We start from the raw sequence: 16,108 nt of genomic DNA on the forward strand, positions 1-16,108 counted from the left end.
GAGCTTCCCAGATGTGGAAGCTGCCCACGCCATCGGCACTAATGCAACCCCATCCCATCAGAGATGCAGGCTGATAACAAGCTGGATGCTCCCTCTCCTCTTTAGTCTGCAGGACACGCCGTCCATGCTGTCCACAAACTATCAGCTGGAGCTTATCCCAGCCGTCTGTTGGGCGAAGGCAGGGTAAACCCTGTACAGCTCGCCAGTCCATTGCAGAAGTTGAATCTTTTCTTTGCATTTAAATGAAATCTTATTTATATTCTTAGTTTAAATACATTAAATTATTCGAGTGAGTCTGACTGAAAAGTGTCAGGTGAACAAGCTGAAGTTGGTTAAACTTCATGTGATCAACTGAAACGATACTTTTGAGTTGCTTTAAGTTTTCTTTAGTTCGACTGTTGTCTCAGTCAGATCTGGTTGTATCGTTCCTTGCAGCGGTAGGAAATGAGCTTCATCACTTCCTGGATCCTGTTAAGCAGGAAATCACCTTTTCGTGGAAGATGTGTATGACCAACACCAGCGTCACTTCCGTCAGGACCAGGAGCAGCAGGATCATAAAGAACTGCAGAACACAGACAAAACGTCCCGAGATTAGAACAAGCGTAGTTCCTCCCCCAACCAACTGGCTTCACTCCATCAGCAAACGTTTCTTACCACAAAGAGAAGGCAGCGCTGCTCCTTCAGGGCTCCCAGACAGCCCAGAAACCCCGTCACCATGGTGATCCCTCCGGCAACAAGCAGCAGGTTGGCGGCTGACAGTGATGGAAAGGACAGGGGAAGAGAGGAAAACTCTGCCTGGGTGAAGGACAGCCAGACACCCACTCCGAACAGACCACAACCTCCCAGCTGCAGAAGACAAGTCAGGCCGCAGTAGTCAGGGTTTATTCATGTGCACTGGAAATCCTCATGTTTCTGCACATACTGACCCAGAAGATGAGGTTAAAGACAAACATCACATATTTGACGCAGCATAGACACCTCGGAGATGCAGACATTCTGTAAAACAAGAGAGAGGGTGTTAAAGACTGAAAGCAATGAGCTGGTTTTATCACACGTTGCTCACAAACCACCTCTGCATGACAAAACCAGAGGAAGTCATGCTGCCTTCATGACATCATGAGATGGCTAACATGAGATGATTAAAATGACATTGCCAACATGAGATGGACAACAAGAGATGGCCAACATGAGATGGACAACAAGAGATGGCCAACATGAGATGGCCAACATGAGATGGACAACAAGAGATGGCCAACATGAGATGGACAACAAGAGATGGCCAACATGAGATGGACAACAAGAGATGGCCAACATGAGATGGACAACAAGAGATGGCCAACATGAGATGGACAACATGAGATGGCCAACAAGAGATGGCCAACAAGAGATGGCCAACATGAGATGGACAACATGAGATGGCCAACAAGAGATGGCCAACATGAGACGGCCAACATGAGATGGTTAACATGAGATGGACAACAAGAGATGGCCAACATGAGATGGCCAACATGAGATGGCCAACATGAGATGGTTAACATGAGATGGCCAACAAGAGATGGACAACAAGAGATGGCCAACATGAGATGGCCAAAATAGGATGGTTAACATGAGATGGCAAACATGAGATGATTAACATGACATGGCTAAAAAGAGGTGGTTAACAGGAGATGGCAAACATGAGATGATTAACATTACATGGCTAAAAAGAGGTGGTTAACAGGAGATGGCTAACATGAGATGGTTAACATGAGATTGCCAATATGAGATGATTAACATGACATGGCTGAAAAGAGGTGGTTAACAGGAGATGGCTAACATGAGATGGTTAACATGAGATTGCCAATATGAGATGATTAACATGACATGGCTGAAAAGAGGTGGTTAACAGGAGATGGCTAACATGAGATGGTTGACATGAGATTGCCAACATGAGATGGTTAACATGAGATGGTCAACATAAGATGGTTAACATGAGATGGTTAACATGAGATGGGTAACATGAGATGGCCAACATGAGATGGCCAACATAAGATGGTTAACATGAGATGGCCAACATAAGATGGTTAACATGAGATGGTTAACATGAGATGGTTAACATGAGATTGCCAATATGAGATGATTAACATGACATGGCTGAAAAGAGGTGGTTAACAGGAGATGGCTAACATGAGATGGTTGACATGAGATTGCCAACATGAGATGGTTAACATGAGATGGTCAACATAAGATGGTTAACATGAGATGGTTAACATGAGATGGGTAACATGAGATGGCCAACATGAGATGGCCAATATGAGATGGCTAACATGAGATGGCTAACATGAGATGGTTAACATGAGATGGCCAACATGAGATGGCTAACATGAGATGGCTAACATGAGATGGCTAACATAGGATGGTTAACATGAGATGGATAACATGAGATGGCTAACATGAGATTGCCAACATAAGATGGTTAACATGAGATGGTTAACATGAGATGGTTAACATGAGATGGGTAACATGAGATGGCCAACATGAGATGGCCAACATAAGATGGTTAACATGAGATGGCCAACATAAGATGGTTAACATGAGATGGCCAACATAAGATGGTTAACCTGAGATGGTTAACATGAGATGATTAACATGAGATGGCTAACATGAGATGGCTAACATGAGATGATTAACATGAGTTTGCCAACATGAGATGATTAACATGACATGGCTAACAAGAGGTCGTTAACAGGAGATGGCTAACATGAGATGGTTAACATGATATGGTTAACAGGAGATGGTTAACATGAGATGGCTAACATGAGATGGCTAACATAGGATGGTTAACATGAGATGGATAACATGAGATGGCTAACATGAGTTTGTCAACATGAGATGATTAACATGACATGGCTAAAAAGAGGTGGTTAACAGGAGATGGCTAACATGAGATGGTTAACATGAGATGTTTAACAGGAGATGGCCAACATGAGATGGCCAAAATAAGATGGCCAACATAAGATGGTTAACATGAGATGGTCAACATGAGATGGCTAACATGAGATGGCCAAAATGAGATGGTTAACATGAGATGGCTAAAATGAGATGGCTAACATTAGATGGCCAACATAAGATGGTTAACATGAGATGGCTAAAATGAGATGGCTAACATTAGATGGCCAACATAAGATGGTTAACATGAGATGGCAAACATAAGATGGCCAACATGAGATGGTTAACCTGAGATGGCTAACATGAGATGATTAACATGAGATGGCTAACATGAGATAGCCAACATGAGATGACCAACATGAGATAGCATACATGAGATGACCAACATGAGATGGCCAACATGAGATGGCAAACAAGATATGGCCAACATGAGATGGCTAACATGAGATGGCTATTATGAGATGGCCAATATGAGATGGCTAACATGAGATGGCTAACATGAGATGGTTAACATGAGATGGCCAACATGAGATGGCTAGCATGAGATGGCTATTAGGAGATGGCCAATATGAGATGGCTAACATGAGATGGCTAACATGAGATGGCCAACATAACGTGAGAAACATGAGATGGCCAACATGTGATGGTTAACATGAGATGGCCAACATGAGATGTCTAACATGAGATAGCTAACATGAGATGGTTAACATGAGATGGCCAACATGAGATGGTTAACATGAGATGGCAAACACAAGATGGCCAAAATGAGATGGTTAACATGAGATGGCTAAAATGAGATGGCTAACATTAGATGGCCAACATAAGATGGTTAACATGAGATGGCCAACATCAGATGGTTAACATGAGACGGCTAACATGAGATGGTTAACATGAGATGGTTAACCTGAGATGGCTAACATGAGATGATTAACATGAGATGGCTAACATGAGATAGCCAAAATGAGATGGCAAACATGAGATGGCCAACATAAGATGGTTAACATGAGATGGAGAACATGTGATGGCTAACATGAGATGGCCAACATGAGATGGCCAAAATCAGATGGTTAACATGAGATGGCTAACATGAGATGGCCAACATGAGATGGTTAACATGAGATATCCAACATGAGATGGTTAACATGAGATGGCCAACATGAGATGGCAAACATTAGATGGTTAACATGAGATGGCTAAAATGAGGTGGTTTACAGGAGATGGCTAACATGAGATGGCCAACATGAGATGGCAAACATGCGATGGCCAACATGAGATGGCAAATATGAGATGGCCAACATGAGATGGCTAACATGAGAGGGCTAAAATGAGATGGCCAACATAAGATGGCCAACATGAGATAGTTAACCTGAGATGGCTAACATGAGATGATTAACATGAGATGGCTAACATGACATAGCCAACATGAGATGACCAACATGAGATGGCCAACATGAGCTGGCAAACAAGAGATGGCCAACATGAGATGGCTCACATGAGATGGCTAATATGAGATGGCCAACTAGAGATGGCCAACATGAGATGGCTAACATGAGATGGCCAACATAAGGTAGTAAACATGAGATGGCTAACATGAGATGGCAAACATGAGATGGCTAACATGAGATGGCTAACATGAGATGGTTAACATGAGATGGCCAACATGAGATGGTTAACATGAGATGGCAAACACAAGATGGCCAAAATGAGATGGTTAACATGAGGGGGCTAAAATGAGATGGCCAACATAAGATGGCCAACATGAGATAGTTAACCTGAGATGGCTAACATGAGATGGCTAACATTAGATGGCCAACATAAGATGGTTAACATGAGATGGCCAACATCAGATGGTTAACATGAGACGGCTAACATGAGATGGTTAACATGAGATGGTTAACCTGAGATGGCTAACATGAGATGATTAACATGAGATGGCTAACATGAGATAGCCAAAATGAGATGGCAAACATGAGATGGCCAACATGAGATGATTAACATGAGATGGCTAACATGAGATAGCCAAAATGAGATGGCAAACATGAGATGGCCAACATAAGATGGTTAACATGAGATGGAGAACATGTGATGGCTAACATGAGATGGCCAACATGAGATGGCCAAAATGAGATGGTTAACATGAGATGGCTAAAATGAGATGGCTAACATTAGATGGCCAACATAAGATGGTTAACATGAGATGGCTAAAATGAGATGGCTAACATTAGATGGCCAACATAAGATGGTTAACATGAGATGGCAAACATAAGATGGCCAACATGAGATGGTTAACCTGAGATGGCTAACATGAGATGATTAACATGAGATGGCTAACATGAGATAGCCAACATGAGATGACCAACATGAGATAGCATACATGAGATGACCAACATGAGATGGCCAACATGAGATGGCAAACAAGATATGGCCAACATGAGATGGCTAACATGAGATGGCTATTATGAGATGGCCAATATGAGATGGCTAACATGAGATGGCTAACATGAGATGGTTAACATGAGATGGCCAACATGAGATGGCTAGCATGAGATGGCTATTAGGAGATGGCCAATATGAGATGGCTAACATGAGATGGCTAACATGAGATGGCCAACATAACGTGAGAAACATGAGATGGCCAACATGTGATGGTTAACATGAGATGGCCAACATGAGATGTCTAACATGAGATAGCTAACATGAGATGGTTAACATGAGATGGCCAACATGAGATGGTTAACATGAGATGGCAAACACAAGATGGCCAAAATGAGATGGTTAACATGAGATGGCTAAAATGAGATGGCTAACATTAGATGGCCAACATAAGATGGTTAACATGAGATGGCCAACATCAGATGGTTAACATGAGACGGCTAACATGAGATGGTTAACATGAGATGGTTAACCTGAGATGGCTAACATGAGATGATTAACATGAGATGGCTAACATGAGATAGCCAAAATGAGATGGCAAACATGAGATGGCCAACATAAGATGGTTAACATGAGATGGAGAACATGTGATGGCTAACATGAGATGGCCAACATGAGATGGCCAAAATGAGATGGTTAACATGAGATGGCTAACATGAGATGGCCAACATGAGATGGTTAACATGAGATATCCAACATGAGATGGTTAACATGAGAAGGCCAACATGAGATGGCAAACATTAGATGGTTAACATGAGATGGCTAAAATGAGGTGGTTTACAGGAGATGGCTAACATGAGATGGCCAACATGAGATGGCAAACATGCGATGGCCAACATGAGATGGCAAATATGAGATGGCCAACATGAGATGGCTAACATGAGGGGGCTAAAATGAGATGGCCAACATAAGATGGCCAACATGAGATAGTTAACCTGAGATGGCTAACATGAGATGATTAACATGAGATGGCTAACATGACATAGCCAACATGAGATGACCAACATGAGATGGCCAACATGAGCTGGCAAACAAGAGATGGCCAACATGAGATGGCTCACATGAGATGGCTAATATGAGATGGCCAACTAGAGATGGCTAACATGAGATGGCTAACATGAGATGGCCAACATAAGGTAGTAAACATGAGATGGCTAACATGAGATGGCAAACATGAGATGGCTAACATGAGATGGCTAACATGAGATGGTTAACATGAGATGGCCAACATGAGATGGTTAACATGAGATGGCAAACACAAGATGGCCAAAATGAGATGGTTAACATGAGGGGGCTAAAATGAGATGGCCAACATAAGATGGCCAACATGAGATAGTTAACCTGAGATGGTTAACATGAGATGGCCAAAATAGGATGGTTAACATGAGATGGCAAACATGAGATGGCAGAGATAAGATGATTAACATGAGTTTGTCAACATGAGATGATTAACATGACATGGCTAAAAAGAGGTGGTTAACAGGAGATGGCTAACATGAGATGGTTAACATGAGATGGCTAACATGAGATGGCCAAAATGAGATGGTTAACATGAGATGGCTAAAATGAGATGGCTAACATTAGATGGCCAACATAAGATGGTTAACATGAGATGGCTAAAATGAGATGGCTAACATTAAATGGCCAACATAACATGGTTAACATGAGATGGCAAACATAAGATGGCCAACATGAGATGGTTAACCTGAGATGGTTAACATGAGATGGTTAACATGAGATGGGTAACATGAGATGGCCAACATGAGATGGCCAACATAAGATGGTTAACATGAGATGGCCAACATAAGATGGTTAACATGAGATGGCCAACATAAGATGGTTAACCTGAGATGGTTAACATGAGATGATTAACATGAGATGGCTAACATGAGATGGCTAACATGAGATGATTAACATGAGTTTGCCAACATGAGATGATTAACATGACATGGCTAACAAGAGGTCGTTAACAGGAGATGGCTAACATGAGATGGTTAACATGATATGGTTAACAGGAGATGGTTAACATGAGATGGCTAACATGAGATGGCTAACATAGGATGGTTAACATGAGATGGATAACATGAGATGGCTAACATGAGATTGCCAACATAAGATGGTTAACATGAGATAGTTAACATGAGATGGCCAAAATAGGATGGTTAACATGAGATGGCAAACATGAGATGGCCAACATAAAATGATTAACATGAGTTTGTCAACATGAGATGATTAACATGACATGGCTAAAAAGAGGTGGTTAACAGGAGATGGCTAACATGAGATGGTTAACATGAGATGTTTAACAGGAGATGGCCAACATGAGATGGCCAACATAAGATGGCCAACAAAAGATGGTTAACATGAGATGGTCAACATGAGATGGCTAACATGAGATGGCCAAAATGAGATGGTTAACATGAGATGGCTAAAATGAGATGGCTAACATTAGATGGCCAACATAAGATGGTTAACATGAGATGGCTAAAATGAGATGGCTAACATTAGATGGCAAACATAAGATGGTTAACATGAGATGGCAAACATAAGATGGCCAACATGAGATGGTTAACCTGAGATGGCTAACATGAGATGGCCAACTAGAGATGGCTAACATGAGATGGCTAACATGAGATGGCCAACATAAGGTAGTAAACATGAGATGGCTAACATGAGATGGCAAACATGAGATGGCTAACATGAGATGGCTAACATGAGATGGTTAACATGAGATGGCCAACATGAGATGGTTAACATGAGATGGCAAACACAAGATGGCCAAAATGAGATGGTTAACATGAGGGGGCTAAAATGAGATGGCCAACATAAGATGGCCAACATGAGATAGTTAACCTGAGATGGCTAACATGAGATGGCTAACATTAGATGGCCAACATAAGATGGTTAACATGAGATGGCCAACATCAGATGGTTAACATGAGACGGCTAACATGAGATGGTTAACATGAGATGGTTAACCTGAGATGGCTAACATGAGATGATTAACATGAGATGGCTAACATGAGATAGCCAAAATGAGATGGCAAACATGAGATGGCCAACATAAGATGGTTAACATGAGATGGAGAACATGTGATGGCTAACATGAGATGGCCAACATGAGATGGCCAACATGAGATGGTTAACATGAGATGGCTAACATGAGATGGCCAACATGAGATGGCCAAAATGAGATGGTTAACATGAGATGGCTAACATGAGATGGCCAACATGAGATGATTAACATGAGATATCCAACATGAGATGGTTAACATGAGATGGCTAACATGAGGTGGTTTACAGGAGATGGCTAACATGAGATGGCCAACATGAGATGGCAAACATGCGATGGCCAACATGAGATGGCAAACATGAGATGGCCAACATGAGATGGCTAACATGAGAGGGCTAAAATGAGATGGCCAACATAAGATGGCCAACATGAGATAGTTAACCTGAGATGGCTAACATGAGATGATTAACATGAGATGGCTAACATGACATAGCCAACATGAGATGACCAACATGAGATGGCCAACATGAGCTGGCAAACAAGAGATGGCCAACATGAGATGGCTCACATGAGATGGCTAATATGAGATGGCCAACTAGAGATGGCTAACATGAGATGGCTAACATGAGATGGCCAACATGAGATAGTTAACATGAGATGGCTAAAATGAGATGACTGACATAAGATGGCATACATAAGATGGTTAACATGAGATGGTCAACATGAGATGGCTAACATGAGATGGCCAAAATGAGATGGTTAAAATGAGATGGTTAACCTGAGATGGCTAACATGAGATGATTAACATGAGATGGCTAACATGAGATAGCCAAAATGAGATGGGAAACATGAGATGTCCAACATGGGATGGTTAACATGAGATGGCAAACATGAGATGGCTAACATGAGATGGCAAACATGAGATGTCCAACATGAGATGGTGAACATGAGATGGCCAACATAAGATGGTTAACATGAGATGGCTAAAATGAGATGGCTAACATTAGATGGCCAACATAAGATGGTTAACATGAGATGGCAAACATAAGATGGCCAACATGAGATGGTTAACCTGAGATGGCTAACATGAGATAGCCAACATGAGATGACCAACATGAGATAGCATACATGAGATGACCAACATGAGATGGCCAACATGAGATGGCAAACAAGATATGGCCAACATGAGATGGCTAACATGAGATGGCTATTATGAGATGGCCAATATGAGATGGCTAACATGAGATGGCTAACATGAGATGGTTAACATGAGATGGCCAACATGAGATGGCTAGCATGAGATGGCTATTAGGAGATGGCCAATATGAGATGGCTAACATGAGATGGCTAACATGAGATGGCCAACATAACGTGAGAAACATGAGATGGCCAACATGTGATGGTTAACATGAGATGGCCAACATGAGATGTCTAACATGAGATAGCTAACATGAGATGGTTAACATGAGATAGCCAACATGAGATGGTTAACATGAGATGGCAAACACAAGATGGCCAAAATGAGATGGTTAACATGAGATGGCTAAAATGAGATGGCTAACATTAGATGGCCAACATAAGATGGTTAACATGAGATGGCCAACATCAGATGGTTAACATGAGACGGCTAACATGAGATGGTTAACATGAGATGGTTAACCTGAGATGGCTAACATGAGATGATTAACATGAGATGGCTAACATGAGATAGCCAAAATGAGATGGCAAACATGAGATGGCCAACATAAGATGGTTAACATGAGATGGAGAACATGTGATGGCTAACATGAGATGGCCAACATGAGATGGCCAAAATGAGATGGTTAACATGAGATGGCTAACATGAGATGGCCAACATGAGATGGTTAACATGAGATATCCAACATGAGATGGTTAACATGAGATGGCCAACATGAGATGGCAAACATTAGATGGTTAACATGAGATGGCTAAAATGAGGTGGTTTACAGGAGATGGCTAACATGAGATGGCCAACATGAGATGGCAAACATGCGATGGCCAACATGAGATGGCAAATATGAGATGGCCAACATGAGATGGCTAACATGAGAGGGCTAAAATGAGATGGCCAACATAAGATGGCCAACATGAGATAGTTAACCTGAGATGGCTAACATGAGATGATTAACATGAGATGGCTAACATGACATAGCCAACATGAGATGACCAACATGAGATGGCCAACATGAGCTGGCAAACAAGAGATGGCCAACATGAGATGGCTCACATGAGATGGCTAATATGAGATGGCCAACTAGAGATGGCTAACATGAGATGGCTAACATGAGATGGCCAACATAAGGTAGTAAACATGAGATGGCTAACATGAGATGGCAAACATGAGATGGCTAACATGAGATGGCTAACATGAGATGGTTAACATGAGATGGCCAACATGAGATGGTTAACATGAGATGGCAAACACAAGATGGCCAAAATGAGATGGTTAACATGAGGGGGCTAAAATGAGATGGCCAACATAAGATGGCCAACATGAGATAGTTAACCTGAGATGGCTAACATGAGATGGCTAACATTAGATGGCCAACATAAGATGGTTAACATGAGATGGCCAACATCAGATGGTTAACATGAGACGGCTAACATGAGATGGCTCACATGAGATGGCTAATATGAGATGGCCAACTAGAGATGGCTAACGTGAGATGGCTAACATGAGATGGCCAACATAAGGTAGTAAACATGAGATGGCCATCATGAGATGGTTAACATGAGATGGCAAACATGAGATGGTCAACATGAGATGGCTAACATGAGATGGCCAAAATGAGATGGTTAACATGATATGGCTAAAGTGAGATGGCTAACATTAGATGGCCAACATAAGATGGTTAACATGAGATGGCCAACATCAGATGGTTAACATGAGACGGCTAACATGAGATGGTTAACATGAGATGGTTAACCTGAGATGGCTAACATGAGATGATTAACATGAGATGGCTAACATGAGATAGCCAAAATGAGATGGCAAACATGAGATGGCCAACATAAGATGGTTAACATGAGATGGAGAACATGTGATGGCTAACATGAGATGGCCAACATGAGATGGCCAAAATGAGATGGTTAACATGAGATGGCTAACATGAGATGGCCAACATGAGATGGTTAACATGAGATATACAACATGAGATGGTTAACATGAGAAGGCCAACATGAGATGGCCAACATGAGATGGTTAACATGAGATGGCTAAAATGAGGTGGTTTACAGGAGATGGCTAACATGAGATGGCCAACATGAGATAGTTAACCTGAGATGGCTAACATGAGATGATTAACATGAGATGGCTAACATGACATAGCCAACATGAGATGACCAACATGAGATGGCCAACATGAGCTGGCAGACAAGAGATGGCCAACATGAGATGGCTCACATGAGATGGCTAATATGAGATGGCCAACTAGAGATGGCTAACATGAGATGGCTAACATGAGATGGCCAAAATAAGGTAGTAAACATGAGATGGCCATCATGAGATGGTTAACATGAGATGGCAAACATGAGATGGCTAACATGAGGTGGCAAACCTGAGATGGTTAACATGAGATGGCCAACATGAGATGGTTAACATGAGATGGCAAACACAAGATTGCCAAAATGAGATGGTTAACATGAGAGGGCTAAAATGAGATGGCCAACATAAGATGGCTAACATGAGATGATTAACATGAGATGGCTAACATGACATAGCCAACATGAGATGACCAACATGAGATGGCCAACATGAGCTGGCAAACAAGAGATGGCCAACATGAGATGGCTAACATGAGATGGCTAATATGAGATGGCCAACTAGAGATGGCTAACATGAGATGGCTAACATGAGATGGCCAACATAAGGTAGTAAACATGAGATGGCCATCATGAGATGGCTAACATGACATAGCCAACATGAGATGACCAACATGAGATGGCCAACATGAGCTGGCAAACAAGAGATGGCCAACATGAGATGGCTAACATGAGATGGCTAATATGAGATGGCCAACTAGAGATGGCTAACATGAGATGGCTAACATGAGATGGCCAACATAAGGTAGTAAACATGAGATGGCCATCATGAGATGGTTAACATGAGATGGCAAACATGAGATGGTCAGCATGAGATGGCTAACATGAGATGGCCAAAATGAGATGGCTAACATGAGATGGCTAAAGTGAGATGGCTAACATTAGATGGCCAACATAAGATGGTTAACATGAGATGGCCAACATCAGATGGTTAACATGAGACGGCTAACATGAGATGGTTAACATGAGATGGTTAACCTGAGATGGCTAACATGAGATGATTAACATGAGATGGCTAACATGAGATAGCCAAAATGAGATGGCAAACATGAGATGGCCAACATAAGATGGTTAACATGAGATGGAGAACATGTGATGGCTAACATGAGATGGCCAACATGAGATAGCAGAAATGAGATGGTTAACATGAGATGGCTAACATGAGATGGCCAACATGAGATGATTAACATGAGATATCCAACATGAGATGGTTAACATGAGATGGCCAACATGAGATGGCCAACATGAGATGGTTAACATGAGATGGCTAACATGAGGTGGTTTACAGGAGATGGCTAACATGAGATGGCCAACAAGAGATGGCAAACATGCGATGGCCAACATGAGATGGCAAACATGAGATGGCCAACATGAGATGGCTAACATGAGAGGGCTTAAATGAGATGGCCAACATAAGATGGCCAACATGAGATAGTTAACCTGAGATGGCTAACATGAGATGATTAACATGAGATGGCTAACATGACATAGCCAACATGAGATGACCAACATGAGATGGCCAACATGAGCTGGCAAACAAGAGATGGCCAACATGAGATGGCTCACATGAGATGGCTAATATGAGATGGCCAACTAGAGATGGCTAACATGAGATGGCTAACATGAGATGGCCAACATGAGATGGTTAACATGAGATGGCAAACACAAGATGGCCAAAATGAGATGGTTAACATGAGATGGCTAAAATGAGATGGCTAACATTAGATGGCCAACATAAGATGGTTAACATGAGATGGCCAACATCAGATGGTTAACATGAGACGGCTAACATGAGATGGTTAACATGAGATGGTTAACCTGAGATGGCTAACATGAGATGATTAACATGAGATGGCTAACATGAGATAGCCAAAATGAGATGGCAAACATGAGATGGCCAACATAAGATGGTTAACATGAGATGGAGAACATGTGATGGCTAACATGAGATGGCCAACATGAGATGGCCAAAATGAGATGGTTAACATGAGATGGCTAACATGAGATGGCCAACATGAGATGGTTAACATGAGATATCCAACATGAGATGGTTAACATGAGATGGCCAACATGAGATGGCCAACATTAGATGGTTAACATGAGATGGCTAACATGAGGTGGTTTACAGGAGATGGCTAACATGAGATGGCCAACATGAGATGGCCAACATGAGATGGCAAACATGCGATGGCCAACATGATATGGCAAACATGAGATGGCCAACATGAGATGGCTAACATGAGAGGGCTAAAATGAGATGGCCAACATAAGATGGCCAACATGAGATGACCAACATGAGATGGCCAACATGAGCTGGCAAACAAGAGATGGCCAACATGACATGGCTAACATGAGATGGCTAATATGAGATGGCCAACTAGAGATGGCTAACATGAGATGGCTAACATGAGATGGCCAACATAAGGTAGTAAACATGAGATGGCCAACATGAGATAGTTAACCTGAGATGGCTAACATGAGATGATTAACATGAGATGGCTAACATGACATAGCCAACATGAGATGACCAACATGAGATGGCCAACATGAGCTGGCAGAAAAGAGATGGCCAACATGAGATGGCTCACATGAGATGGCTAATATGAGATGGCCAACTAGAGATGGCTAACATGAGATGGCTAACATGAGATGGCCAACATAAGGTAGTAAACATGAGATGGCCATCATGAGATGGTTAACATGAGATGGCAAACATGAGATGGCTAACATGAGGTGGCAAACCTGAGATGGTTAACATGAGATGGCCAACATGAGATGGTTAACATGAGATGGCAAACACAAGATGGCCAAAATGAGATGGTTAACATGAGAGGGCTAAAATGAGATGGCCAACATAAGATGGCTAACATGAGATGATTAACATGAGATGGCTAACATGACATAGCCAACATTAGATGACCAACATGAGATGGCCAACATGAGCTGGCAAACAAGAGATGGCCAACATGAGATGGCTAACATGAGATGGCTAATATGAGATGGCCAACTAGAGATGGCTAACATGAGATGGCTAACATGAGATGGCCAACATAAGGTAGTAAACATGAGATGGCCATCATGAGATGGCGAACATGACATAGCCAACATGAGATGACCAACATGAGATGGCCAACATGAGCTGGCAAACAAGAGATGGCCAACATGAGATGGCTAACATGAGATGGCTAATATGAGATGGCCAACTAGAGATGGCTAACATGAGATGGCTAACATGAGATGGCCAACATAAGGTAGTAAACATGAGATGGCCATCATGAGATGGTTAACATGAGATGGCAAACATGAGATGGTCAGCATGAGATGGCTAACATGAGATGGCCAAAATGAGATGGCTAACATGAGATGGCTAAAGTGAGATGGCTAACATTAGATGGCCAACATAAGATGGTTAACATGAGATGGCCAACATCAGATGGTTAACATGAGACGGCTAACATGAGATGGTTAACATGAGATGGTTAACCTGAGATGGCTAACATGAGATGATTAACATGAGATGGCTAACATGAGATAGCCAAAATGAGATGGCAAACATGAGATGGCCAACATAAGATGGTTAACATGAGATGGAGAACATGTGATGGCTAACATGAGATGGCCAACATGAGATAGCAGAAATGAGATGGTTAACATGAGATGGCTAACATGAGATGGCTAACATGAGATGATTAACATGAGATATCCAACATGAGATGGTTAACATGAGATGGCCAACATGAGATGGCCAACATGAGATGGTTAACATGAGATGGCTAACATGAGGTGGTTTACAGGAGATGGCTAACATGAGATGGCCAACAAGAGATGGCAAACATGCGATGGCCAACATGAGATGGAAAACATGAGATGGCCAACATGAGATGGCTAACATGAGAGGGCTTAAATGAGATGGCCAACATAAGATGGCCAACATGAGATAGTTAACCTGAGATGGCTAACATGAGATGATTAACATGAGATGGCTAACATGACATAGCCAACATGAGATGACCAACATGAGATGGCCAACATGAGCTGGCAAACAAGAGATGGCCAACATGAGATGGCTCACATGAGATGGCTAATATGAGATGGCCAACTAGAGATGGCTAACATGAGATGGCTAACATGAGATGGCCAACATGAGATGGTTAACATGAGATGGCAAACACAAGATGGCCAAAATGAGATGGTTAACATGAGATGGCTAAAATGAGATGGCTAACATTAGATGGCCAACATAAGATGGTTAACATGAGATGGCCAACATCAGATGGCCAAAATGAGATGGTTAACATGAGATGGCTAACATGAGATGGCCAACATGAGATGGTTAACATGAGATATCCAACATGAGATGGTTAACATGAGATGGCCAACATGAGATGGCCA

General features: G+C 42.2%; 1 protein-coding gene across 1 annotated transcript in view; it reads right to left on the reverse strand.

Annotated features, from left to right (window-relative positions):
* tspan4b (tetraspanin 4b) overlaps nt 1-16,108 on the reverse strand; it is a 138,830-nt gene that overhangs the window by 29,233 nt on the left and 93,489 nt on the right. The window contains exons 2-4 of the mRNA XM_079253327.1: nt 927-996; nt 655-846; nt 488-562 (exon numbers count right to left, since the gene is read on the reverse strand). Of these exons, the coding sequence (XP_079109453.1) occupies nt 488-562; nt 655-846; nt 927-995 (336 nt within the window). The 5' untranslated portion in view covers nt 996. The remainder of the gene's footprint in view (nt 1-487; nt 563-654; nt 847-926; nt 997-16,108) is intronic.

Source organism: Telmatherina bonti, assembly GCF_933228915.1.
Source record: "Telmatherina bonti genome assembly, chromosome: 14".
In the NCBI taxonomy this organism is placed as follows: Eukaryota; Metazoa; Chordata; class Actinopteri; order Atheriniformes; family Telmatherinidae; genus Telmatherina; species Telmatherina bonti.